This window comes from Molothrus aeneus, chromosome 24 (genome assembly GCF_037042795.1).
Source record: "Molothrus aeneus isolate 106 chromosome 24, BPBGC_Maene_1.0, whole genome shotgun sequence".
NCBI classification, from domain to species: Eukaryota; Metazoa; Chordata; class Aves; order Passeriformes; family Icteridae; genus Molothrus; species Molothrus aeneus.
In genome coordinates this window covers 3241114-3264219 of record NC_089669.1, presented here as the reverse complement: position 1 = coordinate 3264219, position 23106 = coordinate 3241114, and the positions used below count along the sequence as shown (strand labels likewise).

The 23106-nt window shown below is 57.9% G+C and overlaps 1 protein-coding gene across 2 annotated transcripts in view; it reads right to left on the bottom strand.

Annotated features, from left to right (window-relative positions):
* The window catches only part of TMCC2 (transmembrane and coiled-coil domain family 2), a 29699-nt gene extending 7307 nt beyond the window's left edge, over positions 1-22392 (bottom strand). The window contains exons 1-2 of one of the 2 annotated variants that reach the window (XM_066565264.1): positions 22193-22392; positions 12384-12920 (exon numbers count right to left, since the gene is read on the bottom strand). In XM_066565264.1, the coding sequence (XP_066421361.1) occupies positions 12384-12920; positions 22193-22360 (705 nt within the window). In that variant the 5' untranslated portion in view covers positions 22361-22392. Of the gene's footprint in view, positions 1-727; positions 817-12383; positions 12921-22192 lie in introns of those variants that run through there. The other variant, XM_066565266.1, reaches the window with a different exon arrangement.
* Positions 22393-23106: the final 714 nt, after the last annotated feature.

Here is a 23106-nt window from a genome sequence, read left to right as displayed (position 1 = left end):
CCCTGGGAAGGACCATGTGCACCTTCCAGCAGGGAAAAAACAAGAACAAGTGTTGCCAAATCCAGGGCAGATCCGGGGAGCTGCTGCCCTGAGCCGTCAGCTCCCCCGCACAAGTGTCACCCTGCCTGGGGCACTTGGTGGCCCTGGAATGCCACCAGGGAGAGGCCACGGCCAGCACAGAAATGCAGGCATGTGGTGGATGTGGGGAGGGGGATTTTGGGGCAGTTATTTCGTTTCTCAGAGCATTTTTCCAGCACAGCATCCCCTGAGCCGGTCACTGCCACTGGGGACACCACGAGCGTCCTGCCCCTGTCCCCACACGGGCTCCCAGCCCTGTGCCTCCCTGAGCTGAGCTGTTATTCCCACCAGACCCAGCCCAGGTGTTGAAAATAGCAGCAGGAGCCCTGAGTCACAATTCCCACCCTCCCTCCAGCAGCGCCCGGGGCTGGCAGTGCCCTGTGCCCCCCTGTGCCACCCCTGCATGGGCACAACGGGCTGGCAGCAGCTCCCTGCACTCATTCCCCAGCCTGACAATAATTTTCCTTACATAATGCAGGGATTAACGTTCAGCCTTCCAGCTGCAGCAGTTTCCCACCCGGCACTGATGGCGCTGGGGGGGGGTTTCACTCTCTGCTCTCATTCCCTGAGGAACAGCGGCGCCAAAACCCCCCGTGGGTCTCTCTCCCCATCATTTTACCCAAACCCCAAAAAATCTGCCGGGACCTACCTCCATGGCGGGCAGGGCTGGGGTGCCCCAGGGCTAGTTGGCGTGTCCCCGCGGTGTCCCCAAGGCTGGCAGCGCTGCCCGGGCACTGCCGGCTGCCATGGCACGACTGCCGGCTGGGAAAGGCAGCGGTGGATGGCAGCGAGGTGTTGGGGGAGCAGCAGGGAGGGAGGAGGAGGAGGAGAAACCTCTCGTAGACCCCGTTGGGGCTGGCTCCGAGCCCCCGGAGCGCTCCCGGCGCCGTTCCCGGAGCGCTCCCCGCGGTTCCCGGAGCGCTCCCGGTGCCGTTCCCGGAGCGCTCCCCGCGGTTCCCGGAGCGCTCCCGGTGCCGCTCCCGGAGCGCTCCCCGCGGTTCCCGGTGCGCAGGGACGGAGGCGCTCGCTCGGCCGGGATTGCCGACTCAGGAAATCTGCCCGAGCTGTTTACAGCTCTCAGCCAGCCCGAGCTTTCAGGGCTGTAATGCCAAACCCCCCCGCTCGTATCCCCGTGCCGGGATATTCACACGCCTCCAGCCCCATACGCTGCCTGTGCCCTGACGCAGGAGGTCGGGACGGGCTCTTGTCATCTGCTGTGTCACAGAGCGGGACAGAAAGGCCTGGGAAAGGCAGGGGGGAGGCGTCCAGAAAGGAAAAACGCGAGTGGAAGCAGTCGGGAAAAAACAAAATCCTGTCACTAAGCAAGGAGCCCGAGTTAAAAGCCGGGAATGAGCCACTCGTGGCAGCACCAGGAGGTGTCCTGGAGCAGGAGCTGGATCTGTCCCTGTCACCCCAGGAGAGTGGGGGCGGCACTGACCCCGTTCTGCCACGGGGAGAACACAACGGCACCAAAATCCTCATATCCCCCTCCACGGCAGCTGCCATCCATCCCCAGAGGCACAGGGAAACGCAGATTCCCTGGAAATTCCACCCAAACCCAGCCGTGCCTACCGTGCCACGCTCAGCCGTGCCAGGGCAGGGCCAGGACGGAGCAGAGATCCCTGAGAGTGTCACACGGAGCCGCGGGGACCGGGCGGTGACACTGCAGAGTTGCCCCGGGGAGGGGAGGTGACACCATGGGGATGGCACCGGGGCCTGGATGGTGACACCCTGGGGATGGCACCGGGGGCCTGGATGGTGACACCGTGGGGATGGCACCGGGGATGGGAGGTGACACCATGGGGATGGCACCGGGGATGGGAGGTGACACCGCAGAGCTGCCCCTGGGGATGGTTGGTGACACCGCAGAGCTGCTCTCGGGGATGGTTGGTGACACCGCAGAGCTGCCCCTGGGGACGGACGGTGGCACCGTGGGGATGGCACCGGCAGCACCCGGGGCTCCTCCCCTCCCGGGTGGGCTCCTGGCCCATCCCTGAGTGCCAGGGGGGGATGGCCCAGCCTGGCCCAGCCTCGTGGGTGCCCCTGGTGTGACCAGGGCTGGTCAGCTCCGTCCTGGTTTCTGCCATAGCATCACTTCTGCTTTTAGAGGTCACTTCCCATGGCTCTTGTGCTGTCTCAGCAGGGCAGGAGGATCAGCAGCTGCACAGCACCCGGTGGAAAGCACCCTCCCTGCTTGCCAGTTCCCTCCTGAAGCTGCTGGGGCTGGCCCTGCAGCCCTGCTGCTTCCCTCTTGTGGTTTTTGGGGCTGGGAAGTGAGCGGTTCACCCATCCTAGGGGAACCACGATGTCCCCCACAGCCCCTGCCAGCTCACAGCCCCTGCTCCTGGCCTTGGGGAAAGGTGGAGGAGCAGGAATTTCCCAGGGGAGGCCGATGGAGCGAGGACCTGATAAAGGTTGGGATGTTCAGGAAGAGCCAGCACGGGCAGGCTGCTGCAAGGAGCCCTGGGGAACATTTTTGGGACTTATTGGGGTCCTCAGGTGCTGGATTCCCAGGAGAACACCTGCTCCCAGCTCCCCAGCACGAGGGAAAGGGAAACAAATCATTGCAAACAACAAAGAGCCTGACTGCTGAAGGGCCCAGGGTTAACAAATCATTGCAAACAACAAAATCGTGGCTGCTGAAGGGCCCAGGGTTAACAAATCATTGCAAAAATCAAAATTGCAGCTGCTGAAGGGCCCAGCCCAGCGAGGCAGAGCAGTGGGGCAGCATCTCCCCTCCCTTCTACAGCATGCAAAACCCCTCCTGGCACGGGAAAAAAGGGAATTCTGCAAGGGAATTACCCAAGGGGTTGGTGTCACACTCCCCATCAGCCTTCCCCCCCAGCTGCTGTTTTTCAGGCCTGACTGTACAAGGCAAATTTAGAAATAAACATCAGCTCCCAGGCAAAGAAAAGCCCTGGATTTTCCACAAAATCGTGGCAGGTTTGGTGTGTGCTGTGCTGGGCAGGGCAGGGTCCAGCTCCAAAGCCTTGGTCTGGGCACCAAGAGGGTCCCCTTGTGCTGCCACATGGACACAGGGCAGGTTTGGGGCTTGGGCTGGGCTTAGCACAGAGAAGCAGGAATTAAAACCAGCAGGAAAACCCTCCTTGACTGGGCTGGGAAAACTGCAAATGGGATTTTGGGATGCTGACAGAGGCAGAGATCTGACAGACCCACTGCTCCTGAGCATCCCACGCCCCAGGGGATTTGGTATCTGGAGCTTCTGGGGCTCCTGCTGCAGGTGCCACCCTGCTCCTCACCCCTTCCCCTGCACTATCCCAGTATCATGGGATCAAAGCCCCTCTGTCTAGTGAATTGGAAGGTCCTAGCTTAATTAAAGCACCCGAGTTGCATTTAGGGGATGCAGGGTAAGGGCCTGCAGACTTTAGCAGAAACTAAGAGGGTTTAACTCTTGTCTAAGGCTTTGAGGGCCTTCGGTTTAGGTAATCCTAAATTTCTTAGACAATGGTAAGGATTACAGGGGAGATAGGAAATCCCTGCCTGGAAAGGAGAGCAGGGATGGGGGGACACCCACAAAGGCACCCAGCAGAGGATCTGGGGGCAGTGTCCTTTCGCCAGGGCAGGGTTTGGGAGGGCGGCTCTGCAGAGCTGTGGATCCTCTCCCTCCCCAGGGCCGAGGAGCCTGAGGGGCAGAGGAAGCTCCAAGGAGGAGCAGCACAGGCTGGGGGGGAGCAGGAACAGGCTGGGGCGCCACGGGGCTGATCCCAATCCTCCAAGAGTGCCAGGAGAACAAACAGCACGGCCAAGCACTCCTGGGCACGTCCCAAAGGGAAATAACCAACAAATAAATGAAAAAACCAACAAACAAACAAACAAACACCACTGCTCCCCGTCCCCATCACAGCCGGGACACTGCCACCCTCCCCAGGGCTCAGGACACCCGAGAAAAGCTGTTATACCAATGGAAAGATCCCAGGATTCTCCCTTGGGAAGCTCCTGGGTCTCCGTGCCCGTCCATGCCGTGAGGAACGTGGTGTTTCCTAATTTCACACCACATCCTCTGAGCTGGGCCTGTCCCTTGTGCCCTGGGACAGCTCTGAGGGACAATTCAGCCCCCATGGGTGCCCTGGGCTCAGATCCCAATCCTCCAAGAATGCCAGGAGAACAAACAGCATTTCCAAGCACTGCCGAGCATTTCCCAAAGGGAAAAAGCCAACCAACAAACAAACCAACAAACAGCCACCACTGCTCCCTGTCCCCATCACAGCCGGGACACTACCACCCTCCCCAGGGCCCAGGGCACTCGGGAAAAGCTGTTATACCAATGGAAAGATCCCAGGATTCTCCCTTGGGAAGCTCCTGGGTCTCCGTGCCCGTCCACACCATGCAGAACTTGGCATTTCCTAATTGCACAGCACGTCCTCTGAGCTGGGCCTGTCCCTTCTGTCCCTTGTGCCCTGGGCTCACAGGGACAGCTCTGAAGGGACAACTCAGTGAGCAGCCCTCATGGGTGAAGCCATTCAGGGCCCTGCCTACGCTTGGAGAATATTTGGAAAAATTCCTGCTGTTGTTTTCTCTGGAGGGAGTGACCCTGACACAGCATTAACCCACCCAGCGGCTCAGCACCTCCAGCAGGGCTTGTGCAGCCAGGGGGGGATTTTTGGGAGCTTCTGCACTGGGGATTTGAGGGGGAAGCAGGGAGAGGCCAAGCCACAGGCTTTGTGCAGCCAGGGGGGGATTTTTGGGAGCTTCTGCACTGGGGATTTGAGGGGGAAGCAGGGAGAGGCCAAGCCACAGGCTTTGTGCAGCCAGGGGGGGATTTTTGGGAGCTTTTGCACGGAGGATTTGAGGGGGAAGCAGGGAGAGGCCAAACCACAACCCCAGCCAAGTGAGGAGCCACAAACAGGACCCTCATCCAGCCTCTGGATCCAAACCCTGCTCCCAGCCCAGAGCAGCAGGGGTGAGCTGGAGAGATCACAAACCCTGCAGCCCAAATCCTGCCCTGCACCCTGGGCATCCACCCCCAAATCCCCCGGGATCCTGCCGGGAGCGGGAGCTGCTGGTGGGCTGCAATCAACAGCCATATGTCAGCCAGGCTGAGGAGGAACACGATGTCTTCTTCACGAGGGGTGAATCAGTAGCAGAGTCTGATATTCTTCTCCTCCTGAATTAATTAAGCAGCAATCTCGGGTGTCTTTGTCTTTCCAGCTATTATCTGCTCCAAAGCGCTCATCCCAACGGGAGTGAGGGAAGGAGCTCCCAGCACCAGCCTTGCCTCAGACTCATCCCCTGCCACACGTGGATAGATGGAGGTGGGGAGTGGGAGCTCACCTGGCCTGGAACTCCAATTCCAGGTGAGGAACCCAAAAACCACCCAAAAATCCCCCAAACCTCTGGCATTTGTAGGGTCTCTGCACCAGCCTTGCCTCACAGACTCATCCCCCTGCCACATGTGGGGAGCTGAGGGTGGGGAGTGGGAGCTCACCTGGGCTCTCACACCTCCAATTCCTGGTCAGGAACCCAAAAACCCCCCAAAAATCCCCAAAACCTCTGGCATTTGTAGGGTCTCTGCACCCTTGGGATGCAGGTGCCAAAGGGATGTGCCAGGGGCTGGGGGGGGGCAGCTTTACACCCCCTCTGTTCCTTTGGCCTGTTTCACCTCCTTCCCTGGGATTTTAACCCCTGAGAGGGAGGGGAGAACATGCCAGAAATTCCTCCTGAGGAGACCCAGGACACTTCACCAAACTCAGGGATGGGCTGGGTCTGCATTTCAATGGGGAAACTGAGGCAGCAAGAGAGGGAAAGCTCCTGCCTGGGGGAAATTCTGCCCGGGGTTAGATGTGGGGCCAACCCTCACACGGTCCCTGTGTCGTCATCATCATCATCCCAGATGATGACTGAGCCCAGGTAACCGGAGCTGTAGGAAAGAGAAACCACATCCTCCCACAGGAAGCCAAGGCAGCTGAGCTGGGCAGGGGACAGGAACCTTCCCTGAAATCCCTGAGCAGGGGACAGGAACCTTCCTCAAGACCCCTGGGCACAGGGGACAGGAACCTTCCCTGAGACCCCTGGGCACAGGGGACAGGAACCTTCCCTGCCATCCCTGGGCACAGGGGACAGGAACCTTCCCTGCCATCCCTGGGCACAGGGGACAGGAACCTTCCCTGAAATCCCTGAGCAGGGGACAGGAACCTTCCCTGCCATCCCTGAGCACAGGGGACAGGAACCTTCCCTGCCATCCCTGAGCAGGGGACAGGAACCTTCCCTGCCATCCCTGGGCACAGGGGACAGGAACCTTCCCTGCCATCCCTGGGCACAGGGGACAGGAACCTTCCCTGCCATCCCTGAGCCACCCCACGGCCTCCCAGCCACCCCAAACCCCTCTGTCCCCACGGGGCACGGCCACCCCGGGCTGGGCACTGGGGAACTCCGGGTTTCTCCCTGCTCCCTGTATTCCTCCCTGCTCCCTGTAATCCCTCTGGCCCTGATATAGCCACTGACCCGGGGGGAGCTAAATTTAGCGGGATGAATCCTGCCCTGTGTCCCGAGGGCTGCTGCCCTTGAGGCAGGGCTGGGGCTGGAGGGACAGGCTCCCCCCCAGGACACTCTCCTGGGACGGGGACAGGGGCACGGAGAGAGGAGTTTGGAGCAGAAAATGGCACTTTTGGGTTGTGGTCCCATAAAAGGAAGGTTTGTCCCCAGTGTGGGAACCCCAGGTGGGGGTGACCCCTTAGCAGTGCCCATTTTGGGGTGAACCACAAACCCCAGCCAGAACTGGCAGTCAGCACCAAACTCCCAGACTGTCCCATGGTCCCACTGAGCCCCTCTGGGTGTCCCCTGTCACTGTCCCATGGTCCCACTGAGCCCCTCTGGGTGCCCCTGTCACTGTCCCATGGTCCCACTGAGCCCCTCTGGGTGTCCCCTGTCACTGTCCCATGGTCCCCACTGAGCCCCTCTGGGTGTCCCCTGCTGTCCCATGGTCCCCACTGAGCCCCTCTGGGTGTCCCCTGTCACCACAGGCTATTCCTGTGGGAAATTAGGGGGTGCAGAAATTTTGTGTGCCGGGCTTTGGCAGGGTCCATGGGGTGAAAAACCAGCGCAGCAAAAGGGAAGGCAGAACTGCAGGAGCTTAAATTAAAAACGGGGGGCTCAGAGCTCCAGAGCCAGCCTGAGATGGGGCACGAAGCCCCCCCTGTGCCCCTGGGCAGGGGCACAGAGAGGGGAGTTTGGAGCAGAAAATGGCACTTTTGGTTGTGATCCCATAAAAACGGGGGGCTCAGAGCTCAGGGGCCAACCTGAGGTGGGGCACGAAGCCCCCCCTGCCCTCCCTGTGCCCCCGGTGCCTCACAGGAGAAGCAGCTGCCAGGGCAGGGGCACAGAGAGGGGAGTTTGGAGCAGAAAATGGCACTTTTGGTTGTGATCCCATAAAAACAGGGGGCTCAGAGCTCAGGGGCCGGCCTGAGGCAGAGCACGAAGCCCCCCCTGCCCTCCCTGTGCCTCACAGGAGAAGCAGCTGCCAGGGCAGGGGCACGGAGCGGGGACAGCGGCGGCAGCTGGCGCTGTCACTTGCCCAGGGACAGAGCCCGACAGAGGGGGCCGGGCCCTCGCCACACGCGGGGGACGCTCGGCGGGTCCGGACCGGGCTGAGAACCCGCGCCGGGGACACTGGGGATGGGCCCAGTCCTAAGGGACGCGGGGAGAAGGCGGCGGGGAGCGCGGACGGACAGACGGAGAGATGGACGGATGGACAAAAGGACGGACAGACAGAGAGATAGGGAGGGACGGACGGATGGACAAAAGGACGGACAGAGAGATAGAGAGGGACGGACGGAGAGATAGGGAGGGACGGACGGATGGAGAGAGGGAGAGACGGACGGACAAACGGACAGACGGAGAGAGGGACGGAGAGAGGGACGGACGGACGGACAGAGAGAGGGACGGACGAACGGACAGACAGACGGAGAGAGGGACGGACGAACGGAGAGAGGGAGGGAGGGAGAGAGGGAGGGACAAACGGACGGACGGACAGACAAACGGAGACAGGGACGGACGGACAGACAGACGGATAGACGGAGAGAGGGAAGGAGGGAGGGGACAGACGGACGGACAGACAGACGGACAGAGGGAGAGAGGGAAAGAGGGAGGGACAGACGGACGGCCGGCCGGCCACCGGTCAGGCCGCCCTCCAAGGGCCGCCGCTCCCCCCGGCCCGTTCCCCCCGCGGTGCCCACCTGCACGTGCACCATGCCGCAGTCCCCGCAGTCCGTGCAGCTCCCCGGCAGCACCAGGCACAGCACCCCGCGGCCGCCCCGCTCCAGCTCCGGCCGCCGCCCGGGGCCGACGTGCCCCGCCAGCACCGGCACCGGCTGAGCCCCGGGGGCACCGGGGGCACCCCCGGCCGCTGCTGCCGGCGCCTCGCCGGCCGCTAATTCCCGTGCGCCCGCCCCTGTGCCTGGCGGGTCACCAGCAGGGGATTAGGGAGATCAGCACAAAGCTCCCAGCGCGCTGCCGTGCGCCCGCCCTGCTGCCGCCTCCCCCGGCCCGACAGCGGCACCGGCACACGCGCCGCCAGCACGGCCTCGTGGCGAGCACCGGCACCGGCACCGCGGGTACGCCCCGCATGGGCCACCGTGGGGCAAACGAGAGCCGCGCTCTGCTCCGGGCGGGTGTGTGGGATGAGGGGATGATCCCGGCCCTGGGGAAGGAGCTTGTCCCAGGAGCTCCGTGGGACACACAGGAGAGCGGATTTTTGGGATCAGGGATGATCCCAGCTGCTGGAACCCGCGGCTCCAGGAGCTCCTCCAGCCAGGAGCTCCGTGGGACACACGAAGGATTTTTGGGATGCAGAGATGATCCCGGCTCTGGGGAAGGAGCTCCTCCAGCTCAGAGCTCCATGGAACACAGGGCAGAGCAGATTTTTGGGATCAGGGATGATCCCAGCTGTTGGAAGCCACAGCTCCAAGAGCTCCTCTAGCTCAGAGCTCTGTGGGACATAGGGCAGAGTGGATTTTTGGGATGCAGGGATGATCCCAGCCCTGGGGAAGGAGCTTCTCTAGCTCAGAGCTTCGTGGGACACACATGACAGAGGATTTTTGGGATGCAGGGATGCCCCCGGCTCCTCCAGCCAGGAGCTCTGTGGGTCACATGGGACAGAGGAATTTTGGGATGCAGGGATGCTCCCAGCCCTGGGGAAGGAGCTCCTCCAGCTCAGAGCTCTGTGGGACACAGGGCAGAGCAGATTTTTGGGATGCAGGGATGCTCCTGGACCCCAGGGAAGGAGCTCCTCCAGCTCAGAGCTCCGTGCCTGCAAAGCAGAGGCTTTTGGAGCACAGATGGAAACCAAACCCTGGTTCCCTGTTGCCAGGGCATGCCCAGCTCATCTCAAACTCACCAGCACAAGGTGGGAATGGGGAGAAGGAAAATCACAAATACCTGACCTGCAAAGGAAGGTTTGTCCCCAGTGTGGGGTGAGCCCTCGGCAGTGCTCCTTTTGGGGTGAAGCACAAACCCCAGGCAGCACCAAATTCCCAGACTGTCCCATGGTCCCACTGAGCCCCTCTGGATGTCCAGGCTGCTCCTGGGGGGAATTAGGGGGTATAGGGGGGGAGGAATTTTGTGTGGGGTCCACAGGGTGAAAAACCAGTGCAGGAAAAGGGAAGGCAGAACTGCAGGAGCTTAATGAATTGAACAAGAAAAATGAAAAGGGAAGGAAAAAAAACCACCAATAGCTGTTCAAAAAGCACTTGCTGAGACTGAGTGATCCCACGAGGGACCCATCCAGCATCTGCTCCTGATGGAAGGGGTGGAAAATTCAGCATGAAATTTGTGGGGGGGGTGGGAATGGCTCTTTCCCAGGAGCCCCGAGCATCCCGTGGGGCTTCCAAAGGGATGGGGAACAGGGAGGAGGTGCCAGATCCTTGGGGACAAGGCAGGGATGGTGCCAAGCCCCCCCTCTGGAGCCCATCCCTGAGGAAAAGGAGCTGCTTTGCTGCAGGCAGGAGGCTCAGGGCTTCCTGAGGGCTCCTGGAAAACCAATCCGGCCCGGGAATATCGCGGGGCTCGTGTTTCTCTAAATAAGTTATTTTTCCACTGCCTCACAAAGGTGTTGTCTCTCTTCTTATTACTCTTTGTGTCATATGCAGTTAATTATTCATCCCCTTTCTGGGCTGCTCTGGGAGTGGACAGGGATCTGCTCTGGATGCTTCTGTCCCAGTGGGATTGAGGTTTTGGCCATAATTCCAGCAGGATTGGGGTCCTTGCAAGGCAGGGACACAGGCCATGCCCCAGAGGAGGCCAGAGGGAGAAATTTTGGCTGCAGATGCTCAAATGAGCAACCTGATGCTCCTCATCACTTGGTCCAGGTGGGACATTCCAGAAGGGAGCAGCAGGGACTGCCAGGGAAGGATTGGGGTGTCCTGATTTGGGGAGAGGAGATTTTTGGGCAGCTCCTTGGAAAGCTGATGACACAGTGACAATTTTATCCTTGGGACCACATTTCCGTGTCCCTGTCAGAGCCTGCCTGGCCACCTCCCCATGCTGAGCTTTTCCAGTTCACTGCTGGTACTCTCAGGTGAATTAATTAAAAGCACAAAAGGAAGGATTGGATTAAAAGCACAAAAGGAAGGATTGGATTAAAAGCACAAAAGGAAGGATTGAATCAAAAGCACAAAAAGGAAGGATTGAATTAAAAACACAAAAAGGAAGGAACCTCATTTCCCTGAGAGCCACTTCAGGGTGTGGAACCCCCCCAAGCTCCCAAAGTCAAGGGGAGAAGCCAACAGGGAAAATCCCCCCAGCTCCCAGAGCACCTCTCAGTGCCTGTCCCTTGAACTCAGCGTGTGCTAATTGGGCTGCTGCATAATTAATGGCACTAAACACTAGATGGAAACACCATCCTGCCCATCAGCCCAGCACAGACTGGTTTCAAAATCACTTGGGATCTTGGGATGGGACCAAATCGGAGCCACCTGGCTGAGCCCAGAGGTGCCTTTGGATCCCCCCATCCCATGGGAACAGGGTCGTGCCAGGGCCTTTTTAATCCCCCAAATCCCACTCTGGGAATTGTGTCCCTGCCTTCAGTTCCCCATAAGAAGCCTCAATTCCAGCAGCTCCAGGTTCCCAAGGGCTGCCACCACTGTCTGGTGCCACCAGCACTGCCCTGAGGGACAGCCCCATCCCAAGGGAACTTCGGGGTGCCCTGGCTCCCCACTCTGTTCTTGTGCTCCCTAATCCAGGTGCAGCCACAGAATCCCAGGATCCCTGAGGCTGGAAAAATCCCTGTGGGATCATTGCCAGGCTGTGCCCGATCCCCACCCTGAGCACTCAGTGCCACCTCCAGGTGACACCTCCAGGGATGGGTGCTCCAAACCCCCCTGGGCAGCCCCTTCCAGCCCTTCCCATGAGGAAATTCCTGCTGGTGTCCAACCTGAGCCTCCTGAGCTACAGACCAAGGTGATGTCTCCTTACGCTGTCACTGTGGGAGCAAAGCCTGACACCACTACCTGCTCCACACCAGGGACCTGAGCAGAGCCCCAAAACCCCTCCAGACCCTCCTTTCCTCCAACACAACCCCTCCAAGGCGCTCCATCCCTGCCTTATCCACCAGGCCCTCGCTGTGGCAACGAAGTCCAACCTCACCACCTGCACCTCACCAGGGATTTGATCAGAGCCCCAAAACTGCTTCAGAACCTCCTTTCCTCCAACACAACCCCCCCAGGTCCTCCATCCCTACCTTATCCACCAGGCCCTCGCAGTGGGAGCAAAGCCTGACCCCATCAGGGATCTGTGCAGAGCCCCAGAACCACTCCAGACCCACAAACCCCCTCCAGATCCCCCCGTTCCTCCAACACAACCCCTCCAGACCCTCCTTTCCTCCAACACAACCCCTCCAGACCCTCCTTTCCTCCAACACAACCCCTCCAAGGCGCTCCATCCCTACCTTATCTACCAACCCCTGGCTGTGGCAGCAAAGCCTGACCCCATCAGGGATCTGTGCAGAGCCCCAGAACCCTCCAGACCCACAAATCCCCTCCAGATCCCCCTGTTCCTCCAACACAACCCCTCCAGACCCTTCTTTCCTCCAACACAACCCCCCCAAACCTTCCTTCCCTCCAACACAACCCCTCCAAGGTGCTCCATCCCTACTTTATCCACCAGGCCCTTGCTGTGGCAACAAAGTCCAACCTCACCACCTGCACCTCACCAGGGATTTGATCAGAGCCCCAAAACTGCTTCAGACCCCCCTTTCCTCTAACACAACCCCTCCAGACCCCCTTTCGTCCAACACAACCCCTCCAGAGCCCCCTTTCCTCCAACACAACCCCTCCAAGGCGCTCCATCCCTACCTTATCCACCAGCCCCTCGCCATCGTCAGCCAGCAGGTAGACAGCCCCTCCCTCGGCCAGCAGGATGGCCGTGTCCGTGGTGGACGAGGACCTGGGCCTGCCCTGGTGCTGATGCAGGATGGCCGTGAGGCCGCTGTCCTGGGGGGCCTTGCGGCCCAGGTGGGGGCTGCCCTTCTGCGGCTCCAGCGAGCCGCTCTTGGCGCGGCGGCCGGCGCCGTGCAGGCTGGTGCCGCGCTTGATGGAGGGCCGCGAGCGGATCTGCTGCAGCACGCGGTTGAAGGCCGTGGGCCGGGCGGGCAGGTCGTGCAGGGACACGGCGTAGGACACGCGGTGCATCTCCGGGGAACGCTCCTTCTCGTCCGGGGACTCGTGGTCGGAGGCGCCGTGGGGCGCGGAGGAGGCGGCGGCCGTCGGCGGCCCCGGCGTTGCCGGCTCCTGCGAGCTCTGCTGGTCGCGCTCCCGCGAGCGCCGGCGGCTGTGGAAGAGGTGCTTGAGGCCGTGGCTGAACATGGAGCCCTCGGAGAGCTGCTGGATTTTCTGTGGGGAAAGAGAGGGAATTGAGGGCGTTAGTTGAGGCGTTAATTGAGGGAATGGGTGCTGTTAATTGAGGTTGTTAATTGAGGGAATGGGTGCTGTTAATCAAGGGAATGGGTGCTGTTAATTGAGAGAATGGGTGTAATTGAGGGAATGGGTGCTGTTAATCGAGGGAATGGGTGCTGTTAATTAATTGAGGGAATTGGCACTGTTAATTGAGGGAATGGGTGCTGTTAATTTAGAGTATTAATTGAAGGAATGGGTGCTGTTAATTGAGGGTGTTCATTGAGGGAATGGGTGGTATTTGTTAATTGAGGGAATGGGTGCTGTTAATTAATTGAGGGAATGGATGCTGTTTGTTAATTGAAGGAATGGGTGCTGTTAATTTAATTAATTGAGGGAATGGGCACTGTTAATTGAGGGAATGGGCACTGTTAATCAAGGGAATGGGCCCTGTTAATTTAGGGAATGGGTGCTGTTAATTGAGGGTGTTCATTGAGGGAACGGGTGCTGTTAATTGGGGGAATGGGTGCTGTTAATTAATTGAGGAAATGGGCGCTGTTAATTGAGGGAATGGGTAAATATTGGAAATATTAAGTATTAGTACTTGGAAATACTAAATATTAATGGAGGTATTGGAAATGCTAAGAATTAGTGGAATTATCAGAAATACTAAATACTAGTATTTGGAAAGATGAAATTTTACTGGAAATACTAACTTGGAAATTCTAAGTATTAGTGGAACTATTGGAAATACTAAATATTAGTATTTGGAAATACTAAATATTAATGGAAATACTAAGTAGTAGTGGCCTCAGCCATGGACCAAAAGCCACACAAGCTCCAGCAAGGATCAAGGCTTTTTTCTCTGTGTCATTTTCCATGGGCCAGCCTGTCCTGGCTCCTGGGGATGAACCAGCCCTGTGCCACCAAACCCAGTCCAAACTGGGTTTATAAATATAAAACTATTATTAAGTATATAATAATATATAAAATATTAAAAATATTTTAAATTGATAACATATAATATAAAAATATACAATAATACAAAGTAAGATATATAAAATTATATAAAAATAATATATAATAATATAATATATAGTAATATATTAAAATATAGTAACAATTTATATAATATATAAATAATATATATAATATATAAATACAAACTGGGCAGCCACTGGTTTCCAGCAGGAGATGGGGACATGTGGCTGCCCTGAGCATTCCCAGCTCTCCCTTTCCAGGGGCTGCATCCCACATTCCCAGGAAACAATCCCAGGGACTCAGGGTGGCAGCTGGCCACAGGGAAATCATGAATATGGATGGTGGAACAGCTCCTGCTCCTGATTACAGCCAGGGCAGCCTGGCCAGGGTTCTGGAAATCCAGGGTTCCACTGGAACCTGGCCAGGGTTCTTCCCTGCAGCCCCTGGAAATCTGGGATTCCACTGGAATCTCACCAGGATTCCATTGGAACACCCAGATTTGAGGCCAGGGCTCCACTGGAAATTTGGGGTTTCACTGGAAATCCGGGGTTCCCTGCAGCCACTGGAAATCTGGGGTTCTGCTGGAACCTGGCCAGGGTTCTTCCCTGCAGCCCCTGGAAATCCAGGATTCCATTGGAACACCCAGATTTGAGGCCAGGGTTCCACTGGAAATTCGGGGTTCACTGCAGGCACTGGAAATTCAGGGTTCCACTGGAAATTCGGGGTTCCACTGGAAATCTAGGGGTCCCTGCAGGCACTGGAAATCCAGGATTCCACTGGAACACCCAGACTTGAGGCCAGGGTTCCCTGCAGTCACTGGAATTCTGGGGTTCCACTGGAACACCCAGATTTGCACCCCAGGAAATTTTGGCCCCGTGCTCTTCACATCCTCTGTGTGAGGAGAATCGGGGAGCAGCAACTTCCAGCATTTCCAACTTCCAGCATTTCCAAATCCCAGATTCCAGCATTTCCCAAGGGCTCAGAGCATCCTCAGAGTCCCAGTGGCACAAAGCCGGGATTTTGGGAGAGCTGAGATGTTCCAGACTCGGCCTCCAGGAGCTGCAGGCAGAGGAGGAGCTCAGGGCCATACAGAACAGGCTCCTTCCCCTAAAAATCCCAGACAAACCCAAACCCAGCACTCCCAGCACACCTGGAGGAACCAGCAAAGGGATCCTGTGTCCCCAAACTCTGCAGGAAAAGCTTCTCACCCTTCCCTGAGCCACTCACAACACACATCTCCATCCTTTGAGGCTCTTCCTAGGAAATATATAATAAATCTCCAGTGCTGAATCGCTTCTTGGGGAAATAACAATTTAAATTTTATTCTATTTATAGAGTCTCTATGGAAACAGAGGCAGCATTTGAGAGGTAAGAGCTCCAAACCTCCAGATTCCTCCCATGGAGGGCACGGCCAGAGCTGCACAAGGTCCAGGTGAAAAGAAAACCCCAACTCCCCTAAAGCCTTCAGGCAAATTATTTATGAAATGGACTTCCCAATCTTGAATGATCTTCTGCAGAAATCAACAATTTCAGTTCTCATTTCACTTTTTTTAAATAAATAAATTTAGTTCTGCTGGTGAATTTGCCTGAGCTGAACATCTTTAATATTATTTCTGTGAAAGTTCTTATACAAAATACTGACTAAGTTAAATGATTAGTCGTGTCCAATTACTTAAATTGCTTTCTTTCTTTAGAAAATTTATTAGAAATCGTTACAAAGTGGCACTTTGAATTTCTTTTCAGCCAGAGCCGCACAAGGTCAAAGTGAAAAGAAACAACCAACTCCCTTCCCCAGGGAGATGAAAACAAACTAAAAGTGGAGCTGGCAGGAAAGATTTTGGGAGCCAGATGCCCTCAGGGCTTCTCGATCCAACAGCTCCAACTGAGCAAAATTCACCTTTTCAGATAAATCCCCTCAGGCCCTTTCCAAGTTTTCCTGAAAGAGCTGAAAGAGGCTTTCATGGGCTGGGCAGGCACGGGATCTGCATGGAAAAAACCAAATTTGCATGGAAAAAAAAAAAAAAAAAAAATGAGGGAAGCAAGGAGGGATCCCAGTTCTGTTTGTCCAGGCTGGAACCCACTGAATTCCAGCTCTGGGTTTGTCTGCTCTCAGGAGCTGTGAGTGGTGGCCACAAACAAGCTCTGTTTTCTCATGTTTTCCCAGGATATTCCTGCACTTCCAGAGCAGAGGCATTTTCCTGGCACAGAGCACTGATGGCTCAGAGCAGAGGCTATTTTGGAACAGCCACTGCTTACTAACCCCAGCAATGGACACAGATTCATTTCTCAGCGTTGACAGCTGTAAAATACTGGGCTGAACCCAAAAATATCTTTATTTCTTCGGACTTTCACATCAGGCTCTGCTGCTTGGTGGTGGGGACTCGTTTTTATGGACTTCAAAGCCCCTGCTCCATGTCCCACAGCTGGAAAAATCCCATTTTAGCCCAAACCAGGACATCTTGCAGGAAAACTGGGACTTGGAGGACAGTTTTGTTTGGACTCTTTGGCAGTGCCCTTGCCATGCCAGGCTCTCCAGGGTGGTTTTCCTGCTGCTGCCGCCCAGCCTGAACCCTCCCAGCTCCTCTCTGAGCCATTCCCTGACATTCAAACCCCTTCCTCAGCTTGCACGCGGACACACAAGGAGAGGATCTGGTTGCCACGACCTCCCAGCACGGCCCCAAGCTGAGAAATCCTGCTCAATTGTTAGGATTATTAATTATTTATTCATCCCCAGCCCGCCCAGAGGCTCCAGCCAAGGCTCTGCAGCTCTTTGGAACATTTGCACAAACATGGGGGGGAAGTTTCATCCCTTTCCACCCCATCCCATTTTACATTTTAGGGCACAAGGGAAAGTCTCATCCCTTCCCACCCCATCCCATTCCAGATTTTAAGTCTCATCCCTTCCCATCCCATCCCATTCCATATTTTAGGGCACAGAGGGAAGTCTCATCCCTTCCCACCCCATCCCATTCCAGATTTCAAGTCTCATCCCTTCCCACCCCATCCTAAAATATTCCATATTTTAGGGCATGAGGGAAAGTCTCACCCCTTCCCATCCCATTCCAGATTTTAAATCTCATCCCTTTCCACCCCATCTCATTCCATAGTTTAGGGCACAGGGGGAAGTTTCCCTTCCCACCCCATCCCATTCCAGATTTTAGGCATGGGGGGAAGCCTCATCTCTTCCCACCCCATTCCATTCCAGATTTTAAATCTCATCCTTTTCCACCCCATCCCATTCCAGATTTTAAGTCTCATCCACTCCCATCCTATTCCATATTTTAAGTCTCCTCCCTTCCCATCCCATCCCAGATTTTAGGGCACAGGGGGGAGGCCACAGCCCCCAAACAGCAGCAGGATCCCAGCAGATCCTGCTCATCCCCTTTTGGGTTTTCCAGCCCTGCTGCTGCTGCTGCTTTTCCAGCTGATTCTCCTCTGCCAGCACCCAGCCCCTCCAGCCAGGCTGGGGGACAGGCTCAGAGCTGTCCCCAAGGGGTGACAACCGGCCCAGCCCAGCCCAGCCCCTTCTCCCCCAGCATCCCAAGCTCCCGCTGCCACAAACGCCAAGGAAAACGTCTGGATGTTCCCAAATGGCAAATGCAGCACTCCCCCACAGCCTGCTGCTCCTCCGGGGACAGCTGAGAGCAGCAGCAGCAGCAGCAGCAGCAGCAGCAGCAGCAGCATGTGACAAACGTGACTCATCCTGGGCAGGGCACCGGAGTGACAGCGACAGCCCAGAGCTCCCGGGAGTGACAGCCCAGAGCTCCCGGGAGAGCTCCGGGAATATCGGGAATAATGGGAATAATGGGATGTGTGCCCAGGTGTGGGGATAGCAGGGAATGCATTTCCCAGGTGTGGGAATGCTCTGGGAATAGCAGGGAATTCAATGTTCAGGTGTGGGAATGCTCTGGGGTAACAGAATTCACTGCCCAGGTGTGGGAATGCTCTGGGAATAACAGAATTCACTGCCCAGGTGTGGGAATGCTCTGGGATAATGGAATGTGCTGCCAGGTGTGGGAATGCTCTGGAAATAACAGAATTCACTGCCCAGGTGTGAGGAATAGGAGGGAATTCACTGCTCAGGTATGGGAATGCTCTGGGAATAAATAGCAGGAAATTCAATGTCTATGTGTGAAAATGCTCTGGGAATAACAGAATTCACTGCCCAGGTGTGGGAATGTGCTGGGAATAGCAGGGAATTCACTGCCCAGGTGTGGGAATGCTCTGGGGATAATGGGATGAACTTCCCAGGTGTGGGAATGCTCTGGGAATAGCAGGGAATTCAATGTCTATGTGTGAAAATGCTCTGGGAATAACAAAATTCACTACCCAGGTGTGGGAAAGCTCAGAATTCACTGCCCAGGTGTGGGAAAGCTCTGGGGATAACAGGGATCCAGGGAAATCCAACAGAGAGCCAGGGAAAACAGAAATCCAGGGAAAATGGAGAGCCAGGGGAAACACATCCAGGGAAAACCCTTGGCTCAGGAGCAGTGGCAGTTTTGGATGCAGGGTTTTGGATGGATCCCATCACTCCTGAAGAAATCGCTGGCACCCAGGGATTCCTGAGCACAGCTGTCACACACCAGCTCTGCTCCTTGCCAGAACTTCTTTCTTTCCCCTCCTTTTCCCCAAGGGTGTCAGCAGAGGAGCCAGAGCCAGGGCTGGGAAGGGAGAGCTGCCATGGATCTGCTGGAGTTCAGGGCTGGCGGTGACAGCAGGCAGGCTGCTGGTTCCAGGGTGCCACCTCAAATCCATCTCACTGGCAGCCAAGAGTTCACTCTGATCCTTCATCATCCACGGGGGCAGGAATCTCTGATCCTGCCCCATCCATGGGGGCAGGACAGGGACAGGGATCTCTGATCCTGCCCCATCCATGGGGACAGGACAGGGACAGGAATCTCTGATCCTGCCCCATCCATGGGGGCAGGACAGGGACAGGAATCTCTGATCCTTCATCATCTACAGGGACAGGACAGGGACAGGAATCTCTGATCCTGCCCCATCCATGGGGACAGGAATCTCTGATCCTTCATCATCCACGGGGGCAGGAATCTCTGATCCTGCCCCATCCATGGGGACAGGACAGGGACAGGGATCTCTGATCCTGCCCCATGCACAGGGACAGGACAGGGACAGGAATCTCTGATCCTTCATCATCTACAGGGACAGGACAGGGACAGGGATCTCTGATCCTGCCCCATCCATGGGGACAGGACAGGGACAGGGATCTCTGATCCTGCCCCATCCATGGGGACAGGACAGGGACAGGGATCTCTGATCCTGCCCCATCCACGGGAACAGGAATCTCTGATCTTTAATCATTCACAGAGACAGGAATCTCTGATCCTTCCCCATGCACAAGGACAGGAATCTCTGATCCTTCATCATCCCCAGGGACAGGAAAGGAACAGGAATCTCTGATCCTGCTCCATCCACAGGGACGGGAATCTCTGATCCCTCATCATCCATGGGGACAGGAATCTCTGATCCTTAATCATCCCCAGGGACAGGAATCTCTGATCCTGCCCAATTCCCAGGGACAGGAATCTGAATTTGGAGCAGAACCAGCTTGAACCCACCCCACCAGCAGCTCCAGGGGGGTTTGGGGCAGGAAAACTCAGATCTATTAATTAATTATTTATTAATTTATTAACTGGTGGTGGCCGTGGCACAATGCCTGGCACACTGTGGCAGCTGTGGGCAGCGGCCAGTCCCAGCTTTGCCCGAGTTCTGCCCAGTTTGAGGATTTATTTTAATTAATTGCTGCATTAAAGGTGAGCACTGGCAGCAGACCTGCAGGAAGGGAGCACAGGCAGCTCGATAAAATCAATGGGGTTTATTTGGCCTCGGATGCTGCTGCTGGAGGAGGCTGTGGAGCTCCAGCTGCGGGTGGGATGTGCCAGCCCTGGAATGTTTGGGGCGGTGGGCACAGCCATGGGAAGCTGGAGCTCCTTTGGGCCAACATTCCCACCCCTTTCTGAGCCTCTGTGCCCCAGGTGGGACGGAGAAAGGACAGGGAAAAACACCTTGGATGTGCCAAGCATGGCCCTGAGCTCCACATCCTCGTGGATCATGGAATTAGGGAGTCAGAAAATCACGGAATGGTTTGGCTGGGAAGAGACCTTAAACCTCATCCAGTTCCAGGGGTGGGCAGGGACACCTCCTATTGTCCCTGCTGCTCCAAACTCATCCAGCCTGGCCTTGGACTCTGCCAGGGATCCAGGGACAGCCACAGATTCTCTGGGATACCCCGTGCCACCCTTCCATCCCACAGGTGTGCCCGGCCCTGGCTCCTCCAGCTGTTTTTGGGGCAGCAGCAGCAGCTGCTCCCCCCAGCAGCAAAGCCAGCATAGCCTCAGGAGCTGCTGGGCCACCAAGGGAAGGCCCCAGGTGCCACCTCCAGCAGCCAGGGGGCTCCTGGTGCTCAAAGCAGCCGAGTTTTCCTCTGGGAACAGGGATTTGATCTCCTGGCTGAGCCTGGCAGGGCCATCATGACCTTGACCCCGCCGGTGACACCGTCAGGGCTGCCACGCCGAGGGGCTCCATCCTGCATCCCACATTTCCCACTTTTTTTTCCCCAGAGCTTTTTGAAAGCACCACCGTGGGGGGCACCCACTCTGCCCTCTGATCCCAGCCTGCCCACGGCATGCCCACGCCTGCACACCCCGAATTCCACGCTGGGAATTCACCAATAAAACCCCGCTGAGCCGCCGGGGGTCGGAGCTGCTTTCCCCCCCCCCAAAAGCCAGGGGAATTCCGTGCCGGATTCCAGCAGGATCCCGGCTCCGGGATGGGCTCTGTGCCTCCCGCAGCGCTGCAGTGCCCGGGGTTTGTTTTTTGTTTTCCTCCTCCTCCTCCGGCCCCGCGGGCCCGGCAGGAGCAGCCTCGGGGCCATTTCCACATTCCCACATTTCCACACCGTCACTCCCGGTGCCGCAGCCCCGGAGCCTCCTGGATCCTACCGAAGCATCCCCCCCACGGATCCTCCTGGATATTCCCGGATCCTCCCCCCTAGATCCCCCCTGGATCCTCCCGGAGCATCTCCCCCAGATCCTCCTGGAGCATTCCCCCGGATCCTACCGGAGCATCTCCCCGGATCCTACCGGAGCATCTCCCCCCATATCCCCTCAGATTCTCCCGGAGCATCTGCCCCAGATCCTCCTGGATCCTACCAGAGCATCCCTCTCACATCCCCCCAGATCCTCCTGGATCCTACTGGAGCATCTCCCCCATATCCCCCCGGATCCTCCTGGATATTCCCGGAGCATCCCCCCCAAATCCCCCCGGATCTTCCTGGATATTTCCCGGAGCATCCCCCCCAGATCCTCCTGGATCCTCCCGGAGCATCCCCTCGGATCCTCCTGGAAGATCCCCCTGGATCCTCCCCCCATATCCTACCGGAGCATCCCCCCCATATTCCCCCGGAGCATCTCCCCCAGATCCCCCCAGATTATCCCCCCAATTCCCGGCAGGGATTTCCTGGGATCTGCAGAGGGGCAGCCCCCAACACCCGGGGTTTCTTCATCCCAGCAGAATCCCAATCCCAGGAGTGTCCCCACTGCAGGACCAGCCCCATCCCGGGACCAGCCCCATCCCGACCCCAGGAGCAGCAGCATCCAGGGAGGATCCTATCCCAGCAATTCCCCATCCCAGCAGTGTCTCCATCCCTGGAGCATCCTCATCCAGCAGGATCCCCAGAACAGGGACAGGGCATCCTAATCCCAGTAGGATCTCTGCTGATAGGACCATCCTCATCCCAAGAGCACCCCAATCCTGGAGCACCCTGTTCCCAGGGGTATTCTCCCCCTGGGGCACCCCATTCCCAGGGTTACCCCAATCCAGGAGCACCCCAATCCAAGGGTACCCTGTCCCGGGAGCACCCCATTCCCAGGATCATCCCTATCCAGGAGCACTCCAATTGAGGAGCACCCCAATCCAGAAGCATCCCAATCCAGGGGTCTCATCCCTCTGGAGCACCCCATTCCCAGGATCATTCCCATCCCAGGAGCACCCCAATCCAGGGGTACCCTGCCCCGCGAGCACCCCATTCCCAAGATTACCCTCATTCCCAGGATTATCCTCATTCCCAGGGTTCCCCCAATCCCGGAGCCATCCCGCATCCTCCAAGGTCACACCTGTAGGACCGAGGGGATGGTGGCACCGCCGAGCTCCATCGCTCCGGTGACCCCACTGGGTTCTCTCCACCCCGGCCACCACCGGGACCCCCCTCCCGCCGATCCTCCGGGATTTTCCCGTCACCCGTGTCCCACCGGGGCGCTCCCGCCGCTCACCTTCAGGTCGGGGGGCTTGGAGCGCGGCGGCGCCGGGACAGCGCCCGCCTCGGGGGCCGCCGCCGCCTCGCCGGCCTTGCCCTCCATCATGCCGTGACCGGGCGACTCCCCCGCGGCGCCGGGATCCTCCTCGGGCTGCTGCAGCTCGTCCGAGCGGCACCGCTTCATCCCGGGAGCGCCGTGCCCGCGCCGCGCGGGGGGCGCCTACGGCCGCAGCGGTGCCGGCGGCGGGCGGCGCCCCGGCGGCCGCTGCGGGGCCCGCGGGCTGCGCGGCCCCGGCCCGCCCGCCCCGCCGAGCCCGGGCCGGGCGGCGGCTCCGCGCCGCGGCGGCTCCGCGCCCGCCGCCGGCACCGGCATCGCCGCCGCCGCCGCGACTGATGGGCAGCGCTGCCGGCCAATGGCGATGTGAGGGAGGAGGTGCCTCGAGCGGTGATTGGTGGAGCGTGCTCGGAGGGAGGTGCTGGCGGGAGGAATTGACCAATGAAGGCGCGCGGAGGGCGGGGCCGCCGCTGGTGATTCGCGGAGGCGGAGCGGAGCTGGAGAGGGGCGCGCCGCCTCCTGCCGAGCCGCTCCGCGCAGCGCGGGATGGGGGAACAGCAGGCGGCGTCTGAGCTCCCCCTTTTGCTTCCCCGGTTTAAATACATCATTTCATGGTCGTTCTCGTTTTTTTGAGAATTTTTGCTCGTCCCCCGCGGGAGTGCGCAGAGGCCGCGGAGAGAGGTCGGCGGCCGCCCTTCTAGAGACTACAAATTCCAGGAGGCTTTGCGGCAAAACGGACTACAACTCCCGGCGTTCCCTCGCGGGCCGGGAAAATGAGCTTCATTTGGGCGTAAATAAACTACATCTCCCAGCGTGCCTCGCGCGCAGGGTGCGCCCGGCCTCCTCCCCCTTTGCCCTGCGGCGCGCCGACAAAC